Raw genomic sequence first — 23,112 nt, forward strand, 5'->3', positions numbered from 1 at the left:
GAATGCTTTCCTGGAAAACATAATTTGGATGTTAAATATATTCACCACAAAACAAAGCAGAATGAATTACAGAACTGCTGCTGTTTGAAAGGGAGTCACTGACCTTATTTTTTTTTAAAGATAAAGTCAGCAGGTTTTTATATTTGCAATTTTTTTTAAGAAGAAGTCGATGTGTTTTTAAATATTTTGTATGCTAGAGTATGGAGCCTTGGGGGGGTCTCTGCTTGCTGCCTGATCCATCTTCAGGGCAATCATGGAACTGAGGCCCAAAACCCTTATCTGGCAGGGAATGATGAGAGGTGCAAAACAATAATTTGGATGAATGCTGGCCCAGAGATTAGTAGCTTTTTTTTTATTTTCATGATTTGTTTTGTTGCATTTTGATATGCTTTCATTTTAAAACTAATCTTTTAGAAGGAAGCTTTAACGTGTGGGGGAAAAAATAATGATCTTGAATGCTTTGACACAAGGCATATTTTCACTGTGGGCTTTGCCTCTTATCAAAAGCTGTCAACAATGTTTGGAGGCAAGCCTTTTCAGTGTACTTCCTGAGGTTTGCTTGGCTGGGTGCTTTCAAGATATGGAAGGTCAGTTTGATTAGCCCCTGAGTCTTGCCCAGGCAAGCGAGGAAGTGGAACTAATCCACCTCATTTCATGTCATTGCTACAAATTGTAGCGGTACAGGGGCCCAAATTTGCATAATTGCACAATTTATCAGGTCTTTCTTTTTCAAGCTGGAATGTTAGCAACTAAGTGAATAAAATAAGATAAATAAAATTGAACCCCTATAATAAGCAAATGCCTGCTATTCTGGTGCTCAGTTACAATTTCACTGTGCTCATGACATCACAGAAATAGTGAGTTTTTAGCTGCAATTTATGGAGTGACTTGTTGGCTGAACACATGAATTTAAGCCAGTAAAATATGCAATTGAATTGCTCAGAATTTCAAGGATCTTGTGAGTTGTATGATTTTTACAAAACTGAATGATGACTTGGAATTTGGATTCTTCAAAACTCACAGCATCCTGCAGTTGTAACTATTGCTTTATTTTAAAAATCGTTCTTTTTGAGCATTAAAAAGACAGATATTTAAATTTAGTTCTATTAAAATAATTACATAAAATACATTATCAATACATTATCAAATATCGACAGGTCCATTATCAGAAATTCACTTTCCTGTGGACAAACTAATGAAGGCACCAAAAGGATATGCGTTCATTACCTTTATGATACCTGAACATGCTGTACAGGCCTTCGCTGAATTAGATGGTGTTGTATTTCAGGTATGTTTTTATTTAGAACCATTCTGCACATTTCCAATTACATTGATCATTTAATCCAGACATAGAACAAAATGTACAATTATGATTTAATTTTGTAATGTCATAAAGAAAAAAGCGTTGTATAAGATGTTAGTGACAAATGACATTTTTTCGTTAAGAAATATATAGCTTTCCATTTGTTGAAGATATAGATTTCGTTGTAGATGTGTTTTTATTATTTGGATATCTGAATTTTAACGTAATGATTGGGGATATTTAAATGTGGTATTGGACCTTTTATTGGATAACTATTCAAGAGTAAAAGGGAAAAATGGTGGAAGAGTACTAAAATTGAATTGTACAATGCTTAATGAGATTTGAATTTTGTTTTAAGATAGTGGTTTATGTGACTAATATGATGATAGATGTGAAGTTAGTTGATATTTGGTGAAGGTTTATCTCTATAGAGAAAGTTTTTTTTTTCATCTTTTTTTCATCCTACAATTTTTTTTTTAAGAATTGATTATTGTTTAAGAATTTTTGATAGATAATGTTACTAACTTTACTAATTTTTTATATTAAGTTTGAGTTAAATATATGTTTCATCTTAACTCCGTTTGTTAAATATATGCATTTAAGTTTGATTTAAATATGTTTTTTAAGTCTGATATCTTAGTATTAATTACTTTTTTTTGTTAGTATTTTAATCGGTTATGTTTTTGTTTTTTTTTGTAAGTGGGTTTTTTTTCTCATATTGTTAACTTTATTAATTCTTCACTCTTTATTTTGGGGGGGAAAGGGGGGTTGGACTAATTTGAGTTGGGTTATTAATGTGTAATAATTATTGGGGAGGGTATAGTTTATTTAGATTATTGATATTGTATTGTAATTTTATTATTTTCTTAATTTTTTTTATGTAATCCTATATGTTATTCATGTTATAAAATCTTAAATAAAGTTTAAAAAAAAGAAATATATAGCTTCCTTTATCTGATCCCATCTCTATTCAGTGTTAGTTCTTGCATCTAAAGAGGCTCACGTGTTACAAGATACATTCTTTGAGAATGCAAATTGTTGTTCATTTTTGAAAATGTGCTTTTCTTGATAATTCATAACAGATTCACTGTTTTCTTTCATTTTTTCTTCCTACCCAAAATAAATAGATAATGTTTAATTGTTACAGAACTGAGAAACATGCTTGTGTCCTCCTGACCTCTAAATTAAAATGTGGCTTGAATTATGCCAGCTCACAATTGGCATTTGTGGAGGTTTATTAGGTAAATGTCGGTTTGAGAAGGATATGAATTGGCAAAAACTATTTCCACTTCAGTGTACTTATTCTATTATGGAGATGAGTTGGAGATAAAGGAGCTGATCAAAGACTTAAGGGGAGGGGGTAGATCCCAGTTCCCTACCCACATCAAAGGCACTGAAGTGGAGAAGGTTGGTAGCTTCGGGTACTTGGGAGTAAGTATTTCCAGTAACTTGACCAAGTCCATCTGTGGACAAGAAAGCACACCAACACCTCTACTTTCTTAGAAGGCTAAGGAAATTCAGCTGTCTCCCGTGTCGCTTATCAACTTCAACATCAAAAGCATCACAGTGTGGTACAGAAATGGCTCCACCCAAGTTCGGAAGAAGGTGGTTAATGCAGCTCAGACATCACACAAACCTCCCTCCACTCTTATCAATTCCAGTTACACTTCCCACTTTCTTGGAAAAGCAGCCCATATAGTAAAGGATCCATCCCACGCTTTCTTCTCTGATTGGTCAAGGAAAAATTCAAGAGCATGAATTTGTGCACCAACAGGTTCAAAATCGCACCTCTCAGGCTCTTGAAAGAACCTTACAATAGTGCTCTCACATTACTTTTGCTATGTTGTTGCACTGTAACACTACAGGGGCAGCATGGTTAGCACACCAATGACTGGGACAGGGGTTCAAATCTCTCACTGTCTGTAAGGAGTTTGTACTTTCTCCCCGTGAATGTTTCCTCCAACTGTTGAAAAATATACCAGGGTGTAGGTCATTTGTGTGTCATCGGGCAGCACGGGGTTCATGGAGCAAAATGACCTTTTACCATGCTGTATGTCTAAATTTAAGTTTGTACACACTATAACAGTACACAGTCTAAGAGCTTTTGCTATTTGTGCTGCTGTACGTATGGTAGACTTAACTTGCTGGACTATTTGTAAAATGAACCCTTCTCATTGTAGCAGATATACTTTGACAATAACCAGGAACTTGGAATGGTGCAACAAAATTTTCATTGTATAAGCTGTGATTACATATTTCTAATATTCCTCTAGGTCTTTTAAGTAGAATTTTAGAAATACACATATAATGTTGGGAAATTTCCAGGATTGTTGCATTAGTTCACATGAGTAGGGTGAAGAACTTCAAAAGATTCTTGCATTTTATATGGTATTGGATGGTTTTTTTTTAAAAGGCCTGTGATGCAAGTCCAGAAATTCACTACTTCTAAGTTAATCCAATTAAAATTCTTTACCTTGTAACAATGTTTTAAATAAAATGTTCATATTATTCTTAAAGTTCATAACATGTTTGTGATGACATTAGTATAGTCATTCATTGGAATGACTTCATCACCAACATCGAAGTACTCGAGCTGGCAGAGTCCGCAAGCATCGAATCCACGCTGCTGAAGACCCAACTGCGCTGGGTGGGTCACATCTCCAGAATGGAGGACCATCGCCTTCCCAAGATCGTGTTCTATGGCGAGCTCTCCACTGGCCACCGAGACAGAGGTGGACCCAAGAAGAGGTACAAGGACTGCTTAAAGAAATCTCTTGGGGCCAGCCACATTGACCACCGCCAGTGGGCTGATCTCGCCTCCAACCGTGCGTCTTGGGGCCTCACAGTTCGGCGGGCAGCAACCTCCTTTGAAGAAGACTGCAGAGCCCACTTCACTGACAAAAGACAAAAGGAGGAAAAACCTAACACCCAACCCCAACCCACCAATTTTCCGCTGCAACCCTGCCTGCCTGTCCCGCATCGGACTTGTCAGTCACCAACGAGCCTGCAGCAGACGTGGACATACCCCTCCATAAATCTTCATCCGCGAAACCAAGCCAAAGGAGAAGTATAGTGGTACATCAGTATATTGTCACTCTGCAATCTGGTTGCATTTATTGAGCTCAAAATATATTCTTTTTAAAGCATGCTTGTCTAGTGTCCAAAATATATTTCAAAAGAAATGACCCTGTACAGAACATTAACAATTTGTAACTAAAAGATAAATGGCTAGAAAAGTGACGACCTGTTTTTATTCAGGGCCGGATGATGCATATTTTGCCATCAATTATAAAAGAGGAGAAAGATGAAAATGATGATAATTCCTCAGGTTCCTCTGCATTCAAGAAAAAGAAAGCAGCTCAAGAAAAGGCCAGAAGTAACAGGTTTGATATTGATGCACTTAAACTAGATTTAAAATTCTAAAGCTGCTTTGTCTTCCAATTGTATTTTAGAGACCATGCCCATGTAGGAAATTTCCTTGCCTCACTTTGATGAAGGGCTCAAGCCCAAAAGGTTGGTGCTATATCTTGACTTTTGCTGCATAAAGGCACTGTTTGACCTGCTGAGTTTCTCCAACACTTGTGTGTGTGTTGTTTTTCCTTTTGTAATTTTTAGACATTTCAAGTTGATTGTTTAAAAATTCACCACTTTTGATGTACCTAGAGTGGTGCATGTGTCAGAGGACATAAAATTATTAGACTTTATATTACAAATGTGATGTACTTGAAGAGAAGGCAGTTTACAAAACATTAGGCATGCAAAATCGGTCCCTTTTTTTTATGCGTAGCAGGCATCTCAGTTGAGATTACAGCACCTGGCCAGCTGCAATCATCTTCAGCAGGGCTGAGTAATGATGATCTGGTTATCCTAATGATGTCCTCACAAGTGCAGCCAGTCCAATTCAGTGCATCTAATACTGAAGCAGCTGGGTCCAGATATAACCAAGGCTTTAGGACAGGATGGCATCCTGGCTATAGTCCTGGCCAAGTTTAATTGAAGTTATGACACTCGTACCTAACCTACAAAGTGGGAAATTTCTCTGTTACATCCTATCCACAAAAAAAAGCACATTCACTTTAGCTAATACTATCCAATTGATCTACTATCAAAGTTTTTTAAAAACCATTTTTATGAGATCAACTTGCCGATAATTCCTTCATTAATAATTGTTTAGTTTGTGTTTTGCCAGGACTTCTTATTCCAGACTTCCTTATAGCCCTTGATGTAAACATGAACATAGAAATGAAATATGGATTTGAGATGAATCTCTCCTGTTGCTCTCATGTAACTGAAGGTGCCACCTTCATGACGAGTATTGAAGTTGGTGGACATTAAGGGCTTTTTCGACCCAGGCATCTCAGCCCAGATTGCACTCGTGGAATTCCTCAGGGCAACCCATCCATCTTCAGCTATTTTAGCACTAGCCTTTTCACCATTTACAAGGGCAGCTATTTGCAGATGATTTTCAGCAGATTATGTTCCATTCTTTTCTGAGACTCTTTGTTTCAAGAGATAGGATTTCCTTTTTAAAAAAAAATTGAATATACCTGTAAATAATCTCAATATACAATGTGAAATTGGTGCAAATTTATGATCCTCTTTACCTTTCAGCTCACACAACTGGAATACCTTGTTTATTGGAATTAATACTGTTGCTGATGCAATAGCAGCAAAATATAATGCCACCAAAAGTCAAGTGCTAGATCATGTAAGTCATTTTATTTGAATGGAACTAATAGTTTTAATTAATTGTTTGCATTCAATCAATTTGTGCTTTCACCAGGGGGAAAAAAAAATTAAAAGGTGCATCTTTCAAAAATGTAACTCTTCTGTGCTGTAACCATTGAATAATTCAAACAGCATATCAAGATGAGGGCTCTTTTGGGAATTTCAATGCCGTTGAATGAGAGGATCTCTTCCTTTCATTTTACTTTTTTTAAAAGTAGTCTCTAGTCTTTTCATTTAAACACAATTGTAACAATTTGGATCTAAACTCCATTCAGAACATGGAACATTACTGCCCTTCAGCCCACAATGTGGTGCCAGCCTATATAAACCTACTCCATATCAATTACATTTTTCATTGCCTTACACATATAACCTACTTTTCTTTTGATTGTCTCTTTTGTCTCCAGCCTCCACTACAGTAATATATTCCAGCCACCCTCAACTCTGTTTATATAAAAAACAACTTGCCTCTGACATCTCCCGTAAACTTTACTTCACTTACCTTTAACAGGTGTCTGCAATTTTGCTATTGGTGCCCCAGGGAAAATGTGCTGGCTGTCCACCCTGTCTAAGGCCTGCATAATCTTGTGTACCTTTATAAAAATCAGCTTTCATCCTTTATTGGTCCAAAGATTTTTAAAAAAGCCCTGTAAAACTTTGTTTTTTGCTGATTTTTGTCTTCTCTCTATCATACGATAGTAAGAGAAAGCTGGTCCCCCTCTCAGCACTATTTTCTCCTCATTCTCCCCTGAACCTCTCACCTCCCTTCTCACATATGCACATACATACATTTTAAGTGGAGAGCCTAATGGGTCCTCCACTTGGTTCCTATGAGAAAGCATTTCAAGAGGGAAATGTTTGTTGGTAGAAATGTGTACAAATCTGTTATTTGTTAAATCTGTTTGTGCAGTTGTTAATCTCTCCATGTTGATGAACCCCATTATGAATTTACCGTGGCCAAATCTGGAATACTGACTTTGCTTAAATTGAAAATAGATAAAATTGGCTGGCAAAACATGTAGCAGCCACAAAGCACAAATAAGGTCTTCTGCATTCAATGCAATGTAACAAAACAAAAAAAAAATCTTAACAAGCACTGAAAATGAGAACATGAAGTATTGATAAAATAACCTTGCAACATCGGGTTTAATGGAAATAATATTTTCCATTGGTGACTTTTGTGCTGTTTGCAGAGCTCATGGTAAGCCTCCAACAAAATTCTTGTAATAACCTCGAAATAGGGGCTATTCCTTCAGAATGCACTTAAACCTACTATTATTGCCTAAGGCTAAAATAGATGTACAAAGAACATTAAATACATAGGAACAGGAATTGGCCAGTTTTACCATTTAGCATTTATATCCTACAGCATTCTGCTGATACTCTTGTAGACTCTTTCCATTAATACCTTAGTTGACATATTCTCCCTTGACCCAAGTGCAGCCTGATGGGTTAATTGGTCATTGTAAGTTATCCTGATTGTTTACACAAGTGCTGGAATTTGGGAGAGGTTAATGAGAATGCAGGAGGAATAAAAATAATATTAGTGCAGGATTAGTGTGGAATGAGTGGTTGATGGTCCATGTAGGCCCAGTGATCTGAAGGGCCTGTTTTTGTGTCTTATCTTTCTGTGATTCACAATTTAAAAAAAAAAGTTCATTTACTGTTTTTCTCTTAACAAATTTGTTTGTTATTATTTAAATGAAACAATTATATCTACCTTTATCCATTTCTTGTTTTCAAATTGTCATAGTTGCAATGCTTCTGAATTTTGTGTCACTGTCACACTTAATGGTACAGAATTTGGGAGTTCTGTGCAGCTTCTTCCAATATAGTTGTTAGGAAAGTAGAAACTTCTGCATGAATGTGGACAAGCCTGATTGTTCCATGGTTTCTAGGGCTTCACCTTGAGCCTATGTTGTCAGAGGGTGACGTAGGAATCTTATATGGTTACGAAATCTAGGAAAACAATTTGGTGAAAAGTGATTTTGATCATATAGTGGGTTTAAACTCCAAGCGAAATGCGTGAGTTTGATCGTGTGCCACCTTTTGCTTTCTTAAACTCCATGGCTATTTAATTTCAGATTGCGTACTCAGCTTTTCGTTAGCTATGATTATTACAAGGATTCCTGGATACAAGTCTTTATCAGTTGTGACATTAGCAGGAACAGTGGGGAAGGAAACTATTGATTAGAAGCATCCTTTGTCCTTTGCTCTTTTGGCCATTTTTATTTGCACTTTCCATGTTGTAGTATGCTCAACCATTAATTCAAATTTGCCTAAAAGTACAAGATAGGTTAATGAAAAGTCTATTCAAAGAAACCTTTTTTCCCCAGAGTATGATGTTAAAAATTAGGCAGATAATAGGATTAACTCAATATTATTCAACTAAAATTTGAGTAGAGAAAATTCACACTCAAATTGTTTGAATAATTGCTGGAAGCCCAGACATCTATGCTCTTGGGATCTGTTTTGAAAACTCTGGAGACTTCTTCCTCAAAAATAGGTTATAAATTTTTCTGCTTTTCATGGACCATAATGGAGTTGAACCCTGCAGGATTAGAGGTGGGGTTGTGGGAGGTATGAAAATTCATGCTCAGAGTTAGCTGCCTTAGGAGATGGGGCATCAGCAGATGCGACTCTTTGAGGTGGGCAGAGGTGCAGATGGTTCATCCAATGGTTGAAAGAAGAGATAGTGAGGGTGTAAAAACGCACAGAAATGCTGGAGCAACTCAGCTGGACTTTCAGTGTCCATAGAAGATTAAGATGCATTGCTGACATTTTGGGCCTACGCCCTTCATGGAATAAGCAGGAAATCTCAGAATGCAGACATTGCTGGCTGGGGAAGGAATCCAGACCAACAAAAGGTGTTAATTGGATGTGATGAGGGGAGAGGTGAGAATTGATTGTCTGTGTAAAAGGAGACAGGGAAAAGGGAGAGGCAGAGCTGGGGAAAGGCAAAGGGGAAGGAAGTGAGGGGATGTTCAGCAAAAGCCAGGAAAGTCTACATCAATTCCATCTGGTTGGGAGAGTGCCCAGTGGGAAGATGAGGTGTTCCTCCAATTTGCAGGTGTTCTCAGTCTGGCAGTTCATGAGGCCATGGACAGACGTGTCTGGAAGAGGATGAGGATGTGGTTGAGTTGGTAGGTCCGTAGTCAGAGATGCAGTTATGGCATTGGTTGGACATTCAGCTGTTCTGAGATGAAGGTATAGAAATTGAATTAATTGTCTTGGCCAGCCATTCTCAGCCATTTTTTTGCCAACAGCCACCTTCGAATTCTGCTCAAAATTTATGGGTCCCCTTCCCTGTGAAGCAGTCAGGATTTGTTGGCTTCTTCCTTTCTTCTCTCCCGCTGATTACATTTTTTTAAATTATGATTTTAGTCTGTGTTTCCTCCCCCTTTTGAGAATGTCTGGTTTAGGTGAATGTTGGGCCAATGGCATTGAGCACACAGTTTGTGGGTTAAGTTGATCTGCTTCTCAAAGTCATTGATCAAGATTAAAGAAATTTAAAGTAATTTTCCAGGGCATAGGAATGCAGGTACAGCAGAATAATTGCTAAGATAGACATATCAGCCCAATGTTTCCAGCATCAAATTGAAGCAATTACTTGTGTCCAGGACACATTATTCAGATTCTCTTACGAGATAACCAAAACAAGGACTTCCTGCAAGTTCTACTATGATGATGTTTCAGGAAGTCAGAGAAAACCTTTCAAGGATATACACAAGTCATTGAAAAATAATGTGCATGCTGGCATGAGGATCCCTTCCCTGTTACATTTCAAAATGAAGAAGCACCATTTGGGAACATTTTTTGGATTCTTCAACACAAGTATGTGGAAAAGGGGTGCAGTCAACAGGAGGAGCAGACATACAATATTACAAAGATTCTGCTCTGTGAGAAACCACCAAGTCCACCTGCATATCCCATCACAATACTCTTGGATCCCAGTACATTGGTGTGCAGAACGGACTTCTTTGGTCTTGAGTCTGCCACAAGGAAATGATTAGACAAACAGGAGCTTGGAATTGAAATATAAATACACTACCTTGGTGAGACCACAGTTGGGGCACTATACTTTGGTACTCTGATCTACTGGAAACAATTCAGAGAAGATTCATTAGGCTAATTCCTCTCATGAAGGGATTGCACTATGGGAAAAGATTGAGCGCATTAGATTTATAATTACTTTAGAAGAATGAAAAGTCATTTTTATCAAAAATAGAAGATTCTGAGATCTTTATACGAGAAGGCGCTGAGCGAACAAAATTTGTGGCAGAGCTGCCTATTTAATTGAAAAGCCAAAAAAACTGCAAATACTTTAAAACCTGAAATAAAACAGGAAATACTCAGCCAGTCCAGCAGCATCTCTGGAGAAAACAGAGTTAAACTTTAAAGTTAATGACCCATAATCTGATAACAGGTAATCAGCTTGAAACATTAACTCTGGTGGTGGAAATAGAAGTGCAGAGGAATTTCTTCTATCAAAGGATCATAAATCCTTGGTTTTCTATCTCAGAATGTTGCGAAGGCTGACTTACTGAATATATTCAAGATTGACTCCTCTGTAGTTGAGAGCAAGCGAGAAAGTTGCATGAAGGCCAGTGCTAATAGGTTTGATTTTATTCAGTGGCACAGCATGCTCAATGGAGATAATGAACCTCTGCTCCTCTTTTCAAGGTTCAGATTTATTGTCAGAATACACGTATTCTGACCCTGAGGGTTTTTTCTGTGGTCCAGAATTTCTACTTGTAGGTAATGCAAAAAAAACACACTCAAGAAAAGATATGAATACAGAAGAGAGAAATGTAAACAAACTATGCAAAACAGAAAATAAACATTCAATAATAAATGATGAACAAAGAAAGAGTTCTTAAATGCTTCACTGAGTTTGTTGTGTCTGATGGTGGGGAAGTAGCATCTGTTCCTCAGCATGGTGTTGAGTCTTCTGGCACCTATACCTCTTTACTGATGGATGCAGAGAGTATAGAGTATTTCCTTGGTGGTGTGGATGATTGGTCCTGCTGCTCTCTGGCCACAGTGTTCCATGTAGGGCTTTCTGCTCAGAGATACTGGCAGCCTATACCAGCCCATGATGCAGCCAGTCAGCACACTTTCCACTGAAACTTCCCGAGGTTTTCAATGACGTACCAAACCTCTGAAAACTGAGAAAGTAGAGGCGGTGACCAGCTGTCTTCACGATGACATTCTTATGGTGGGATTCCAGGAATTTAAATTTAAATTTGCTCACCCTCTCCACCTCTGATTTTCTCACCTTTGGTTTTCCCCTCCTGAAGGCCAACAGTCAGCCCCTTGGTTTTGGTGACATTGAGTGCAAGGTGATGAGTTCAAGTAGATCTCATCCAATTTATTTTGTTTTAACATTTTGAAGGAAGGAAAAGGCAGTGTCGCAGTCCGTGTGGCGCTGGGTGAGACACAGATTGTGCAAGAGACCAGGCAATTTTTGGTTGACAATGGAGTTAGCTTGGACTCATTCAGTCAGGTAAGACCATCCAAATGCAGCTGATGCTTCAGACACTTTATAACTTTGAGTATTGCATTAAAATGAAAAAAAAAATTTTTGCAGGTTGACAAAGCGTGATAATTTATATCTTGTGCAGCAGTCCATTTTAAAAAAAATCAAATGTAGTTGTTGAAAAAGCACAAAAATTTAAAGCCATTCTTTGGTTAATAATATAATTCTATTTTGTGGAAAATGTATAGTCTAATTTTTTTTAAATCAGTTGAATGTTGTGTTAAATTTCAAGAACAAGTTAACCCTTTGAGAAGGTTCTGTTTGCAATTATTACCTTGTTCTAACATTTAATAAGTTGTTTCAACTCTGGTGTCATTCTTTTCTTGATATTTTTAATGTGAACTTTAACATGGGGGTGGGGGGGGAGGGGGGAGGGAAACTTGTTCAAAGTTCAAACTTAAAAGTTGAGTTAAAAGGGCTGTTCCGGCTTCATGTCTTGGTTCTCATTGTTGGAGCCCGATACACCCAGTCTTTGCCTGCGCGCACTCCCCCTCCCAAATGCCACTGGCAATCACCAACACCTCCCCACCAAGGTCCCCGCTCCTGCCCGGGAGACCGTTCTCCTTGATAACTCTGGGGCAAAGGATTCTTCAATGCCTCCCTATCTCCATCTGAGTGAAGAGGGCATTGAGTCCTTCCTGTTCTTCTAATGAGATTTTAAATATCTGGTCCCAAAAAGGGATCAGGTTCATCGAGGTGAGGCTTGGAGTTCAGTGTTATACACAGCAAGTTTACGTTTGATCTCTCCCATTTGCTCCACCAAATGTTTGTTCCTGATTTGATGGAGTTGTATCAGAAGTATTCAAGCCCATTGGTTATAGAACTGGGTATGTGAAATTGTCACTTTAATTGTATTTCACAGAGAGAAAAATTGTACTTTTCTCTATTTTTACAAATAAAAATATTTATTATCCCTGTAAATCCGGGATGCACATTTAACTAGTTCAGTTGTGTAAGCTTACCCAATCTCTATCTCATTCAGACTACATGGGAAAATATTTTAGGGTTTTAACATTTCTTTTTTTAATTTTTTTTAATTTTTCACACCATAAACCACATTGACCAAGATACATACATTTTCCTTTTCAAATATATACAGTGTCATTTTCTTCCCCCCCTCCCTCCTCCCATCCAACCCTCCCTACCTCCTCCCCCATTCATTTAAAGTACAAAATCTAAGATACATTAAACCAGTCAAACAATGTTGTCATTCAATAAAAATAAACAAGAAATTCCACTGAGTAAATTCTTTTCATTTCCTTCTCCTTTCTTTAATTTAGGTGGTAAATGTCCCCGGTAGGTTTTCTCTATTGTGTTTCATGTATGGCTCCCATATTTGTTCAAATATTTCAATATTATTTCTTAAACTATATGTTATTTTTTCTAATGGAATACATTTATTCATTTCTATATACCATTGTTGTATTCTCAAATTATCTTCCAATTTCCAGGTTGACATAATACATTTTTTTGCTACGGCTAGAGCTATCTTAACAAATCTTTTTTGTGCACCATCCAAATCAAGTCCAAATTCTTTGTTTTTTATGTTACTTAGGAGGAAGATCTCTGGGTTTTTTGATGTATTGTTTTCTGTAATTTTATTTAATATCTGGTTTAGATCTTCCCAAAATTTTTCTACTTTCCCACATGTCCAGATTGCATGAATTGTTGTTCCCATTTCTTTTTTACAACGAAAACATCTGTCAGATACTGTTGGGTCCCATTTATTTAACTTTTGAGGTGTAATGTATAGTCTGTGTATCCAGTTATATTGTATCATACGTAACCTCGTATTTATTGTATTTCTCATCGTTCCAGAGCATAACTTCTCCCATGTTTCCTTCTTTATCTTTATATTTAAATCTTGTTCCCATTTTTGTTTAGTTTTACCATTTGTTTCCTCATTCTCCTTTTCTTGCAATTTAATATACATATTTGTTATAAATCTTTTGATTATCATTGTATCTGTAATCACATATTCAAAGTTACTTCCCTCTGGTAAACTCAGACTGCTTCCTAATTTGTCCTTCAAGTAGGATCTCAATTGGTAATATGCCAACACTGTATCTTGAGTTATATTATATTTATCTTTCATTTGTTCAAAGGATAATAATCTATTTCCTGAAAAACAATTTTCTATTCTTTTGATCCCTTTTTTCTCCCATTCTCTAAAGGAAAGGTTAACTATTGTAAAAGGGAGTAACTGATTTTGCGTCATTATTAGTTTTGGTAATTGGTAATTTGTTTTATTCCTTTCTACATGAATCTTCTTCCAAATATTGAGCAGATGACGTAATACTGGAGAACTCCTACGTTGTACCAATTTTTCATCCCATTTATGTGTTCAGGTATCTTTTCCCCTATCTTATCTAGTTCTAATCTAGTCCAATCTGGCTTTTCCCTTGTTTGGTAAAAATCTGATAGGTATCTTAATTGTGCGGCTCTATAATAATTTTTAAAGTTTGGCAGTTGTAAGCCTCCTTGTTTATACCATTCTGTTAATTTATCTAGTGCTATCCTCTGTTTCCCCCCTTTCCATAAAAATTTCCTTATTATTTTCTTAAACTCCTTGAAGAATTTCTCTGTCAAGTGTATTGGCAATGCCTGAAATAGGTATAATATCCTTGGAAAAATGTTCATTTTAATACAGTTTATCCTTCCTATTAATGTTAGTGGTAAATCTTTCCAATGCTCTAAATCGCCCTGTAATTTTTTCGTTAGTGGATAATAATTGAGTTTATATAGATGGCCGAGATTTTTATTTATTTGTATACCTAGGTATCTTATTGCTTGCATTTGCCATCTGAATGGTGATTCCTTCTTAAATTTTAAGAAATCCGCATTATTCATTGGCGTTGCTTCACTTTTATTTACGTTAATCTTGTAACCCGACACTTCTCCATATTCCTTCAATTTCTTATATAATTCTTTTATTGATAGTTCTGGTTCTGTTAAGTATACTATAACATCATCCACAAATAAACTGATTTTATATTCCTTGTCTTTTATTTTATCCCTTTTATATTATTTTCTGTTCTTATCAATTCTGCTAGTGGTTCTATAGCTAACGTGAACAATAAGGGTGATAGTGGGCATCCCTGCCTTGTTGATCTGCTTAAATTAAATTGCTTTGATATATATCCATTTACTGTCACTTTCGCTAATGGCCCCTTATATAATGCTTTAATCCAATTAATATACTTCTCTGGTAAACTGAATTTTTGCAATACTTTGAATAAATAATTCCATTCTACTCTGTTAAAGGCCTTCTCTGCGTCTAAAGCAACTGCTACTGTTGGTGCTTTACTCCCTTCTACTGCATGAATTAAGTTAATAAATTTACAAATGTTGTCCGTCTTTTTTTAATAAATCCAGTTTGGTCTAGATTTACCATTTTAGGTACATAATCTGCTAATCTGTTTGCTAATAGTTTAGCTATTATCTTATAATCTGTGTTAAGTAATGATATTGGTCTATATAACGCTGGTGCGAGTGGATCTTTCCCTTGCTTTGGTATTACTGTAATTATTGCTGTTTTACATGAATCTGGTAAGCTTTGTGTTTTGTCAATCTGGTTGATTACTTCCAGGAGGGGAGGAATTAATAAATCTTTAAATGTTTTATAGAATTCTATTGGGAATCCATCCTCTCCTGGTGTTTTATTATTTGGTAGTTTTTTTATTATCTCTTGTATTTCTACTATTTCAAATGGTTCTGTTAATTTATTTTGTTCCTCTATTTGTAATTTTGGTAGTTCAATTTTAGTTAAAAATTCATCTATTTTGCCTTCTTTCCCTTTGTTTTCAGTTTGGTATAATTGTTCATAGAATTCTCTAAAGTTTTCATTGATCTCCGTTGGATTATATGTGATTTGTTAGTCTTTTTTCCTTGATGCCAATACCATTTTCTTAGCTTGTTCTGTCTTAAGCTGCCATGCTAGAATTTTGTGTGTTTTTTCCCTTAATTCATAATATTTCTGTTTTGTCTTCATTATGTTCTTCTCCACCTTATATGTTTGTAGTGTTTTCATATTTTATTTTTTTATCTGCCAATTCTCTTCTTTTAGTTGTATCTTCCTTCATTGCTAATTCTTTTTCTATATTTACTATTTCCCTTTCCAACTGCTCTGTTTCCTGATTATAGTCCTTCTTCATCTTGGTTACATAACTTATTATTTGCCCTTTAATGAACGCTTTCATTACATCCCATAGTATAAACTTATCTTTCACTGATTCCGTATTTATTTCAAAGTACATTTTAATTTGTCTTTCAATGAATTCTCTAAAATCCTGCCTTTTGAGTAGCATGGAGTTTAATCTCCATCTATACATTCTTGGAGGGATGTCCTCTAACTCTATTGTCAATATCAAGGGTGAATGGTCCGATAATATTCTAGCTTTATATTCTGTTTTTCTTACTCTATCTTGCATACAAGCTGATAACAAAAATAGGTCTATTCTTGAGTATGTTTTATGTCTACCCAAGTAATATGAATATTCCTTTTCATTTGGGTGTTGTTTCCTCCATATATCCAAAAGTTGCATTTCTTTCATCGATTTAATTATAAATTTGGTTACCTTGTTCTTTCTGTTAATTTTTTTCCCAGTTTTGTCCATATTTGAATCCAAATTCAGGTTGAAATCCCCTCCTATTAATATGTTCCCTTGCGTATCTGCTATCTTCAAAAAAATATCTTGCATAAACTTTTGATCTTCTTCGTTAGGTGAATATACATTGAGTAGATTCCAAAACTCCAAATATATTTGACATTTTATCATTACATATCTCCCTGCTGGATCTATTATTTCCTCTTCTATTTTAATTGGCACACTTTTACTAATTAATATAGCTACTCCTCTTGCTTTTGAATTATACGACGCTGCTGTTACGTGTCCTACCCAATCTCTCTTTAATTTCTTGTGCTCCAATTCAGTTAAATGTGTTTCTTGCACAAATGCTATATCAATTTTTTCTTTTTTCAGTAAATTTAGCAGTTTCTTCCTTTTGATTTGGTTATGTATTCCGTTAATATTTAAAGTCATATAGTTCAACGTAGCCATTTCATACTTTGTTTATCTTCCCTTTCCGTTTCTCCATTATCACCTTTCCTTCTTATCCATTTCTGCTTTCTTGTTTTGAACACTTTATAAGACAACATTTCTAAAACATCAAGCATTTTCCTTATTCTCCTATTTAAAACTTCTTTAACCCCATTCTCCCCTCCCCCTCCTGAGTTGCCGTTTATCCCTTGTCGGCCAACCACATCTCCCCTCTCCATTTGGATTTGCGAATTCACTAGCAAGCTTCAACTGATTTTGCAGTGACCGTAACTCCTCCCCACCCAGCCCCCCCCCCCCCCCGGAAAAGATTTCAATTTTCATATATAACAAAGGTCACTCTTTTAATTCCCTCCTTATTCCCTCTATTCCCTTATTAATTCTTATCTATACTCTATATATTATTAGGTATTATTAGGTATAGAATAATACCTAGTGTCGCCGAGAATATTCTCCCAGAATCACAGTGCGGCTTTCGCGCAAACAGGAACCACTGACATGGTCTTTGCCCTCAGACAGCTCCAAGAAAAGTGCAGAGAACAAAACAAAGGACTCTACATCACCTTTGTTGACCTCACCAAAGCCTTCGACACCGTGAGCAGGAAAGGGCTTTGGCAAATACTAGAGCGCATCGGATGTCCCCCAAAGTTCCTCAACATGATTATCCAACTGCACGAAAACCAACAAGGTCGGGTCAGATACAGCAATGAGCTCTCTGAACCCTTCTCCATTAACAATGGCGTGAAGCAAGGCTGTGTTCTCGCACCAACCCTCTTTTCAATCTTCTTCAGCATGATGCTGAACCAAGCCATGAAAGACCCCAACAATGAAGACGCTGTTTACATCCGGTACCGCACGGATGGCAGTCTCTTCAATCTGAGGCGCCTGCAAGCTCACACCAAGACACAAGAGAAACTTGTCCGTGAACTACTCTTTGCAGATGATGCCGCTTTAGTTGCCCATTCAGAGCCAGCTCTTCAGCACTTGACGTCCTGCTTTGCGGAAACTGCCAAAATGTTTGGCCTGGAAGTCAGCCTGAAGAAAACTGAGGTCCTCCATCAGCCAGCTCCCCACCATGACTACCAGCCCCCCCACATCTCCATCGGGCACACAAAACTCAAAACGGTCAACCAGTTTACCTATCTCGGCTGCACCATTTCATCAGATGCAAGGATCGACAATGAGATAGACAACAGACTCGCCAAGGCAAATAGCGCCTTTGGAAGACTACACAAAAGAGTCTGGAAAAACAACCACTGAAAAACCTCACAAAGATAAGCGTATACAGAGCCGTTGTCATACCCACACTCCTGTTCGGCTCCGAATTATGGGTCCTCTACCGGCACCACCTACGGCTCCTAGAACGCTTCCACCAGCGTTGTCTCCGCTCCATCCTCAACATCCATTGGAGCGCTTACACCCCTAACGTCGAAGTACTCGAGATGGCAGAGGTCGACAGCATCGAGTCCACGCTGCTGAAGATCCAGCTGCGCTGGGTGGGTCACGTCTCCAGAATGGAGGACCATCGCCTTCCCAAGATCGTGTTATATGGCGAGCTCTCCACTGGCCACCGTGACAGAGGTGCACCAAAGAAAAGGTACAAGGACTGCCTAAAGAAATATCTTGGCGCCTGCCACATTGACCACCGCCAGTGGGCTGATAACGCCTCAAACCGTGCATCTTGGCGCCTCACAGTTTGGCGGGCAGCAACCTCCTTTGAAGAAGACCGCAGAGCCCACCTCACTGACAAAAGGCAAAGGAGGAAAAACCCAACACCCAACCCCAACCAACCAATTTTCCCTTGCAACCGCTGCAATCGTGTCTGCCTGTCCCACATCGGACTTGTCAGCCACAAACGAGCCTGCAGCTGACGTGGACTTTTTACCCCCTCCATAAATCTTCGTCCGCGAAGCCAAGCCAAAGAAGAAGATACTCTATATATTTTCCTCTAAATATGGATACACTCATGTATACACATATATACATACACATATATATATATATATATATATATATAAGAAAATAGATATATATATATTTTTTTTTTTCTTTTCTTTGGCTTGGCTTCGCGGACGAAGATTTATGGAGGGGGTAAAAAGTCCACGTCAGCTGCAGGCTCGTTTGTGGCTGACCAGTCCGATGCGGGACAGGCAGACACGATTGCAGCGGTTGCAAGGGAAAATTGGTTGGTTGGGGTTGGGTGTTGGGTTTTTCCTCCTTTGCCTTTTGTCAGTGAGGTGGGCTCTGCGGTCTTCTTCAAAGGAGGCTGCTGCCCGCCAAACTGTGAGGCGCCAAGATGCACGGTTTGAGGCGTTATCAGCCCACTGGCGGTGGTCAATGTGGCAGGCACCAAGAGATTTCTTTAGGCAGTCCTTGTACCTTTTCTTTGGTGCACCTCTGTCACGGTGGCCAGTGGAGAGCTCGCCATATAATACGATCTTGGGAAGGCGATGGTCCTCCATTCTGGAGACGTGACCCATCCAGCGCAGCTGGATCTTCAGCAGCGTGGACTCGATGCTGTCGACCTCTGCCATCTCGAGTACCTCGACGTTAGGGGTGTGAGCGCTCCAATGGATGTTGAGGATGGAGCGGAGACAACGCTGGTGGAAGCGTTCTAGGAGCCGTAGGTGGTGCCGGTAGAGGACCCATGATTCGGAGCCGAACAGGAGTGTGGATATGACAACGGCTCTGTATACGCTTATCTTTGTGAGGTTTTTCAGTTGGTTGTTTTCCCAGACTCTTTTGTGTAGTCTTCCAAAGGCGCTATTTGCCTTGGCGAGTCTGTTGTCTATCTCATTGTCGATCCTTGCATCTGATGAAATGGTGCAGCCGAGATAGGTAAACTGGTTGACCGTTTTGAGTTTTGTGTGCCCGATGGAGATGTGGGGGGGCTGGTAGTCATGGTGGGGAGCTGGCTGATGGAGGACCTCAGTTTTCTTCAGGCTGACTTCCAGGCCAAACATTTTGGCAGTTTCCGCAAAGCAGGACGTCAAGCGCTGAAGAGCTGGCTCTGAATGGGCAACTAAAGCGGCATCATCTGCAAAGAGTAGTTCACGGACAAGTTTCTCTTGAGTCTTGGTGTGAGCTTGCAGGCGCCTCAGATTGAAGAGACTGCCATCCGTGCGGTACCGGATGTAAACAGCGTCTTCATTGTTGGGGTCTTTCATGGCTTGGTTCAGCATCATGCTGAAGAAGATACACACATACATATAGTTCGTGGTCATTTTTACTCTCATTACATGTCTTCATCTCTGCTTGTTTTGTAGCTGTTCTGCAAATTTTCGTGCTTCCTCTGGATCCGAGAATAGTCTGTTTTGTTGCCCTGGAATAACTCTTTTAAGTACCGCTGGGTACTTTAACATAAATTTATATCCTTTTGCTGTATTGAACTCCTTCCTCTTCTTCAGGAGTTCAAAACTTATGTCTGGATATAAAAAAAAATTTTGACCTTTGTATTCCAGTGGCTTTTTGTTTTCTCTTATTTTCTTCATTGCTTTCTCCAATATATTTTCTCTTGTTGTATATCTTAAGAATTTTACTAAAATGGATCTTGGTTTTTGCTGCGGTTGTGGTTTCGGGGCTAATGTTCTATGTGCCCTCTCTATTTCCATTTCTTCCTGTAATTCTGGTCTTCCTAGGACCCTGGGGATCCAATCTTTTATAAATTCTCTCATATTCTTGCCTTCTTAATCTTCCTTAAGGCCCATTATCTTTATATTATTTCTTCTATTATAGTTTTCTATTATATCTATCTTCTGAGCTAACAGCTCATGTGCCTCTTTAACTTTTTTATTAGATTCTTCTAATTTCTCTTTTAAGTCCTCTACTTCCATTTCTATGATTATTTCTCGTTCTTCCACACTATCCACTCTTTTTCCGATCTCTGATATGACCATTTCTATTTTATTCATTTTTTTCTTCTGCACTCTTAATTCTTCTTTTTATCTCATTAAATTCTTGTAATTGCCATTCTTTCACTGATTCCATATATTCTTTAAAAAAAGATATATCCATTGTCTTGCCTTTCTCTTCTTCCATTTCTCTCTGTTCTTCTTCTTCCTCTGGGTTGACCATCGGTTGTTTCCTTGTTTTCTTTTTACCCTCTTTTTTCTTGTTGTCGTTATTTTCTATGTTCTGCACCTGTTGCTGTGTTGCAGCTGTCACTCTCAGCTGTGGAGATCGACTCCGCAGCTGTTCCCCCCTCCCGTCAGTATTTTTTTTCATGCGCATCGCGCATGCGTGACTCCTCGCGCATGCGCGGTTGCGCACTTTTACTCTGCTCCGCGAGCCATTTTTGTAGTCCTGAGCCCGGGACTTCCACTGACCTGAGGGAGCGGGCTTCTCTCTCCGCGGCGGGCCTCCTCGGACAGGTAAGGCCTTCACCTTCTTCTTCCGACGTTCTTTCATCTTCTCTTCTTCCCGTTGTTTTCGACCTTTCTCTCTTCGCTGCCATTTTCTTCTCACCTTTATTTTTACTTTGTTTTAATTTTTACTCTTGTACCTTTGTGTTTTGTGCATTTTTTTTCAACTTTTCCGGAGAGGGCTGGAATTCCATGACCGGCCACTATTCCATCACGTGACTCCTCCTGGTTTTAACATTTCTAAATGTACTTGATAAAGTTCCTATTTTTAAGTAAAAGTCTAGTGCAGTAGTTCTCAACCTTTTTTCACTCACATACCACTTTAAGTATTCCCTATGCCATAGGTGGTCTATAATTAACAAGGGATTGCTTAAGGTGGTAAGTGGTTGGAAATAAAAAGTTTGAAAACCACTGTTTTAATCATACCTAATTGACTCGTTATGTGCACGGTTTCATAACTCCAAAGGAAATGGGCCAATGACAATTTTTCTCAAGCAAAATATTTCAGCAACAATTATTTTTTTTCAATCTTCCCTTCTCACCTTAAGCAATCCCTTACTAATCACAGAGCACCGATGGAATAGGGTTTATGCGAGTGGAAAGAAAAAGGTTGAGAACCAGTGGTCTAGTGCAAAGAGGGGTTCCACATCTCAAAAAAAAATCACAATTATTGTAGCTGGAGAAAACAAGCATACAATCTTTGGATGAAAATTATAAAGTTCATTGAAAAATGGATTTTGAGGAGTCTCCGACTTGAAACATAATATTTCTCTCCTCACAGATGCTTTGACTTGCTAAGTGCTTCCAACATTTTATTTCAGACTTCCAGCAACTGCAGTTTTTTTTTAGCATTTGTGCTATCTTGATTTTCTTATCTCCATCCTGTGGTCTAGGACAAGCTAGAGTCTGCCGATGCTGGAATCTGGAGTAAAGTATAAACCACTGGAAAAACTCAACAGGTTGAACATCATTGTGGAGGCTTAGAGTCCAGATACAGGGTCTTGAACCCAAAGGTTGATCATTCCAACGCCTCCATAGATAAAAGACTTAAAGCATGTTCACCTCCAGCATTTTCTGTTTTTATTTCTTGCTTTTTAAATAAAGTTGCAAACAATTTTGTTTTCTGTTGTGGTATTTACTTTAATAGCTTGCATTTTGCACACTGTAGGCTGCTGGACCAAGAAGTAAAACAGTCATCCTTGTAAAGAATATTCCTGCAGGCACCCAAGTGCATGATTTGGAGAATGTATTTAAGAAATATGGAGATCTTGGAAGAGTTTTGCTTCCCCCCGCTGGAGTAACTGCAATGGTGGAATTTCTAGAGCCAACGGAGGCTAAACAGGCTTTTACAAAACTTGCATATTCCAAGGTATTGTATGTTCTTCGCAAGGATCAGATGAATACCAATTTGTTTTTGTTACTGATTTCAAAGCAACTTTGTATAAGGTTTAAAGTTATTGGTAAAGTTTCAAATCAGTTGGTAAACAACAGAAACCAAGTTAGAGATGTGAGTTGCAAATCGAAATTTTCAGGGGTTATTAAATATTTGTACCTGTAATAATTTAAATAATTTGTAATCTACTGAAAGTAACAAATCGAGAGAGAACCTTAAGTTTAAAATGTCATGGGAGCTGTATTTTATTCATTGAGAGTATGAGCATGCATTATGCGAAAGCTGAGTTGTCTTGTTTGTTTTACTCTTTTATGCAAACAGTAGCCCTTTTTACACGTGTGTCCCAGTAAATCGGCCAGTTAAGAATGACATTTTAGCTGCTCACCCTTGGCCACTCTTAACTAGGACACTGCACACTTTCATACTCACCACGAGCCATCCCCGGGGATAGGAGTGTTCTACCTTCTACCAGTGATATCATGATGCATTGAGCAATGGTGGATGTGTCCTAAATCCTGATCAATGTATTATGATCTTATATTTAAATAAAATGAATCATGCTTAATTATAACATTATTAATCTCTATGTACAGCACACTATGAGCCCTTCAGCCCCTTCTGTTTTTGTGCCAACCTATATAAACTTTTATAAGGGACTATTGGAAAGTTCTAGCAATAAATAGCAGTAGTGGACAATTTCTAAACAACATGCGAAAGTTGGTAGCACTATC

At 38.0% G+C, this 23,112-nt stretch overlaps 1 protein-coding gene across 5 annotated transcripts in view; it reads left to right on the forward strand.

Moving 5' to 3' along the window:
* The window catches only part of rbm19 (RNA binding motif protein 19), a 267,475-nt gene that overhangs the window by 19,856 nt on the left and 224,507 nt on the right, over positions 1-23,112 (forward strand). For all 5 annotated transcript variants that reach the window (XR_011356240.1, XM_069933162.1, XM_069933161.1 and 2 more), the window contains exons 11-15: positions 1,158-1,288; positions 4,562-4,686; positions 5,915-6,011; positions 11,427-11,537; positions 22,157-22,357. Coding sequence is in view for 4 of the 5 variants with exons in the window: in XM_069933162.1 (XP_069789263.1) it covers positions 1,158-1,288; positions 4,562-4,686; positions 5,915-6,011; positions 11,427-11,537; positions 22,157-22,357 (665 nt within the window). In the remaining variant the exon portion in view is untranslated. The remainder of the gene's footprint in view (positions 1-1,157; positions 1,289-4,561; positions 4,687-5,914; positions 6,012-11,426; positions 11,538-22,156; positions 22,358-23,112) is intronic.

The sequence above is a fragment of the Narcine bancroftii genome, chromosome 4, assembly GCF_036971445.1.
Source record: "Narcine bancroftii isolate sNarBan1 chromosome 4, sNarBan1.hap1, whole genome shotgun sequence".
Lineage (NCBI taxonomy): Eukaryota > Metazoa > Chordata > Chondrichthyes > Torpediniformes > Narcinidae > Narcine > Narcine bancroftii.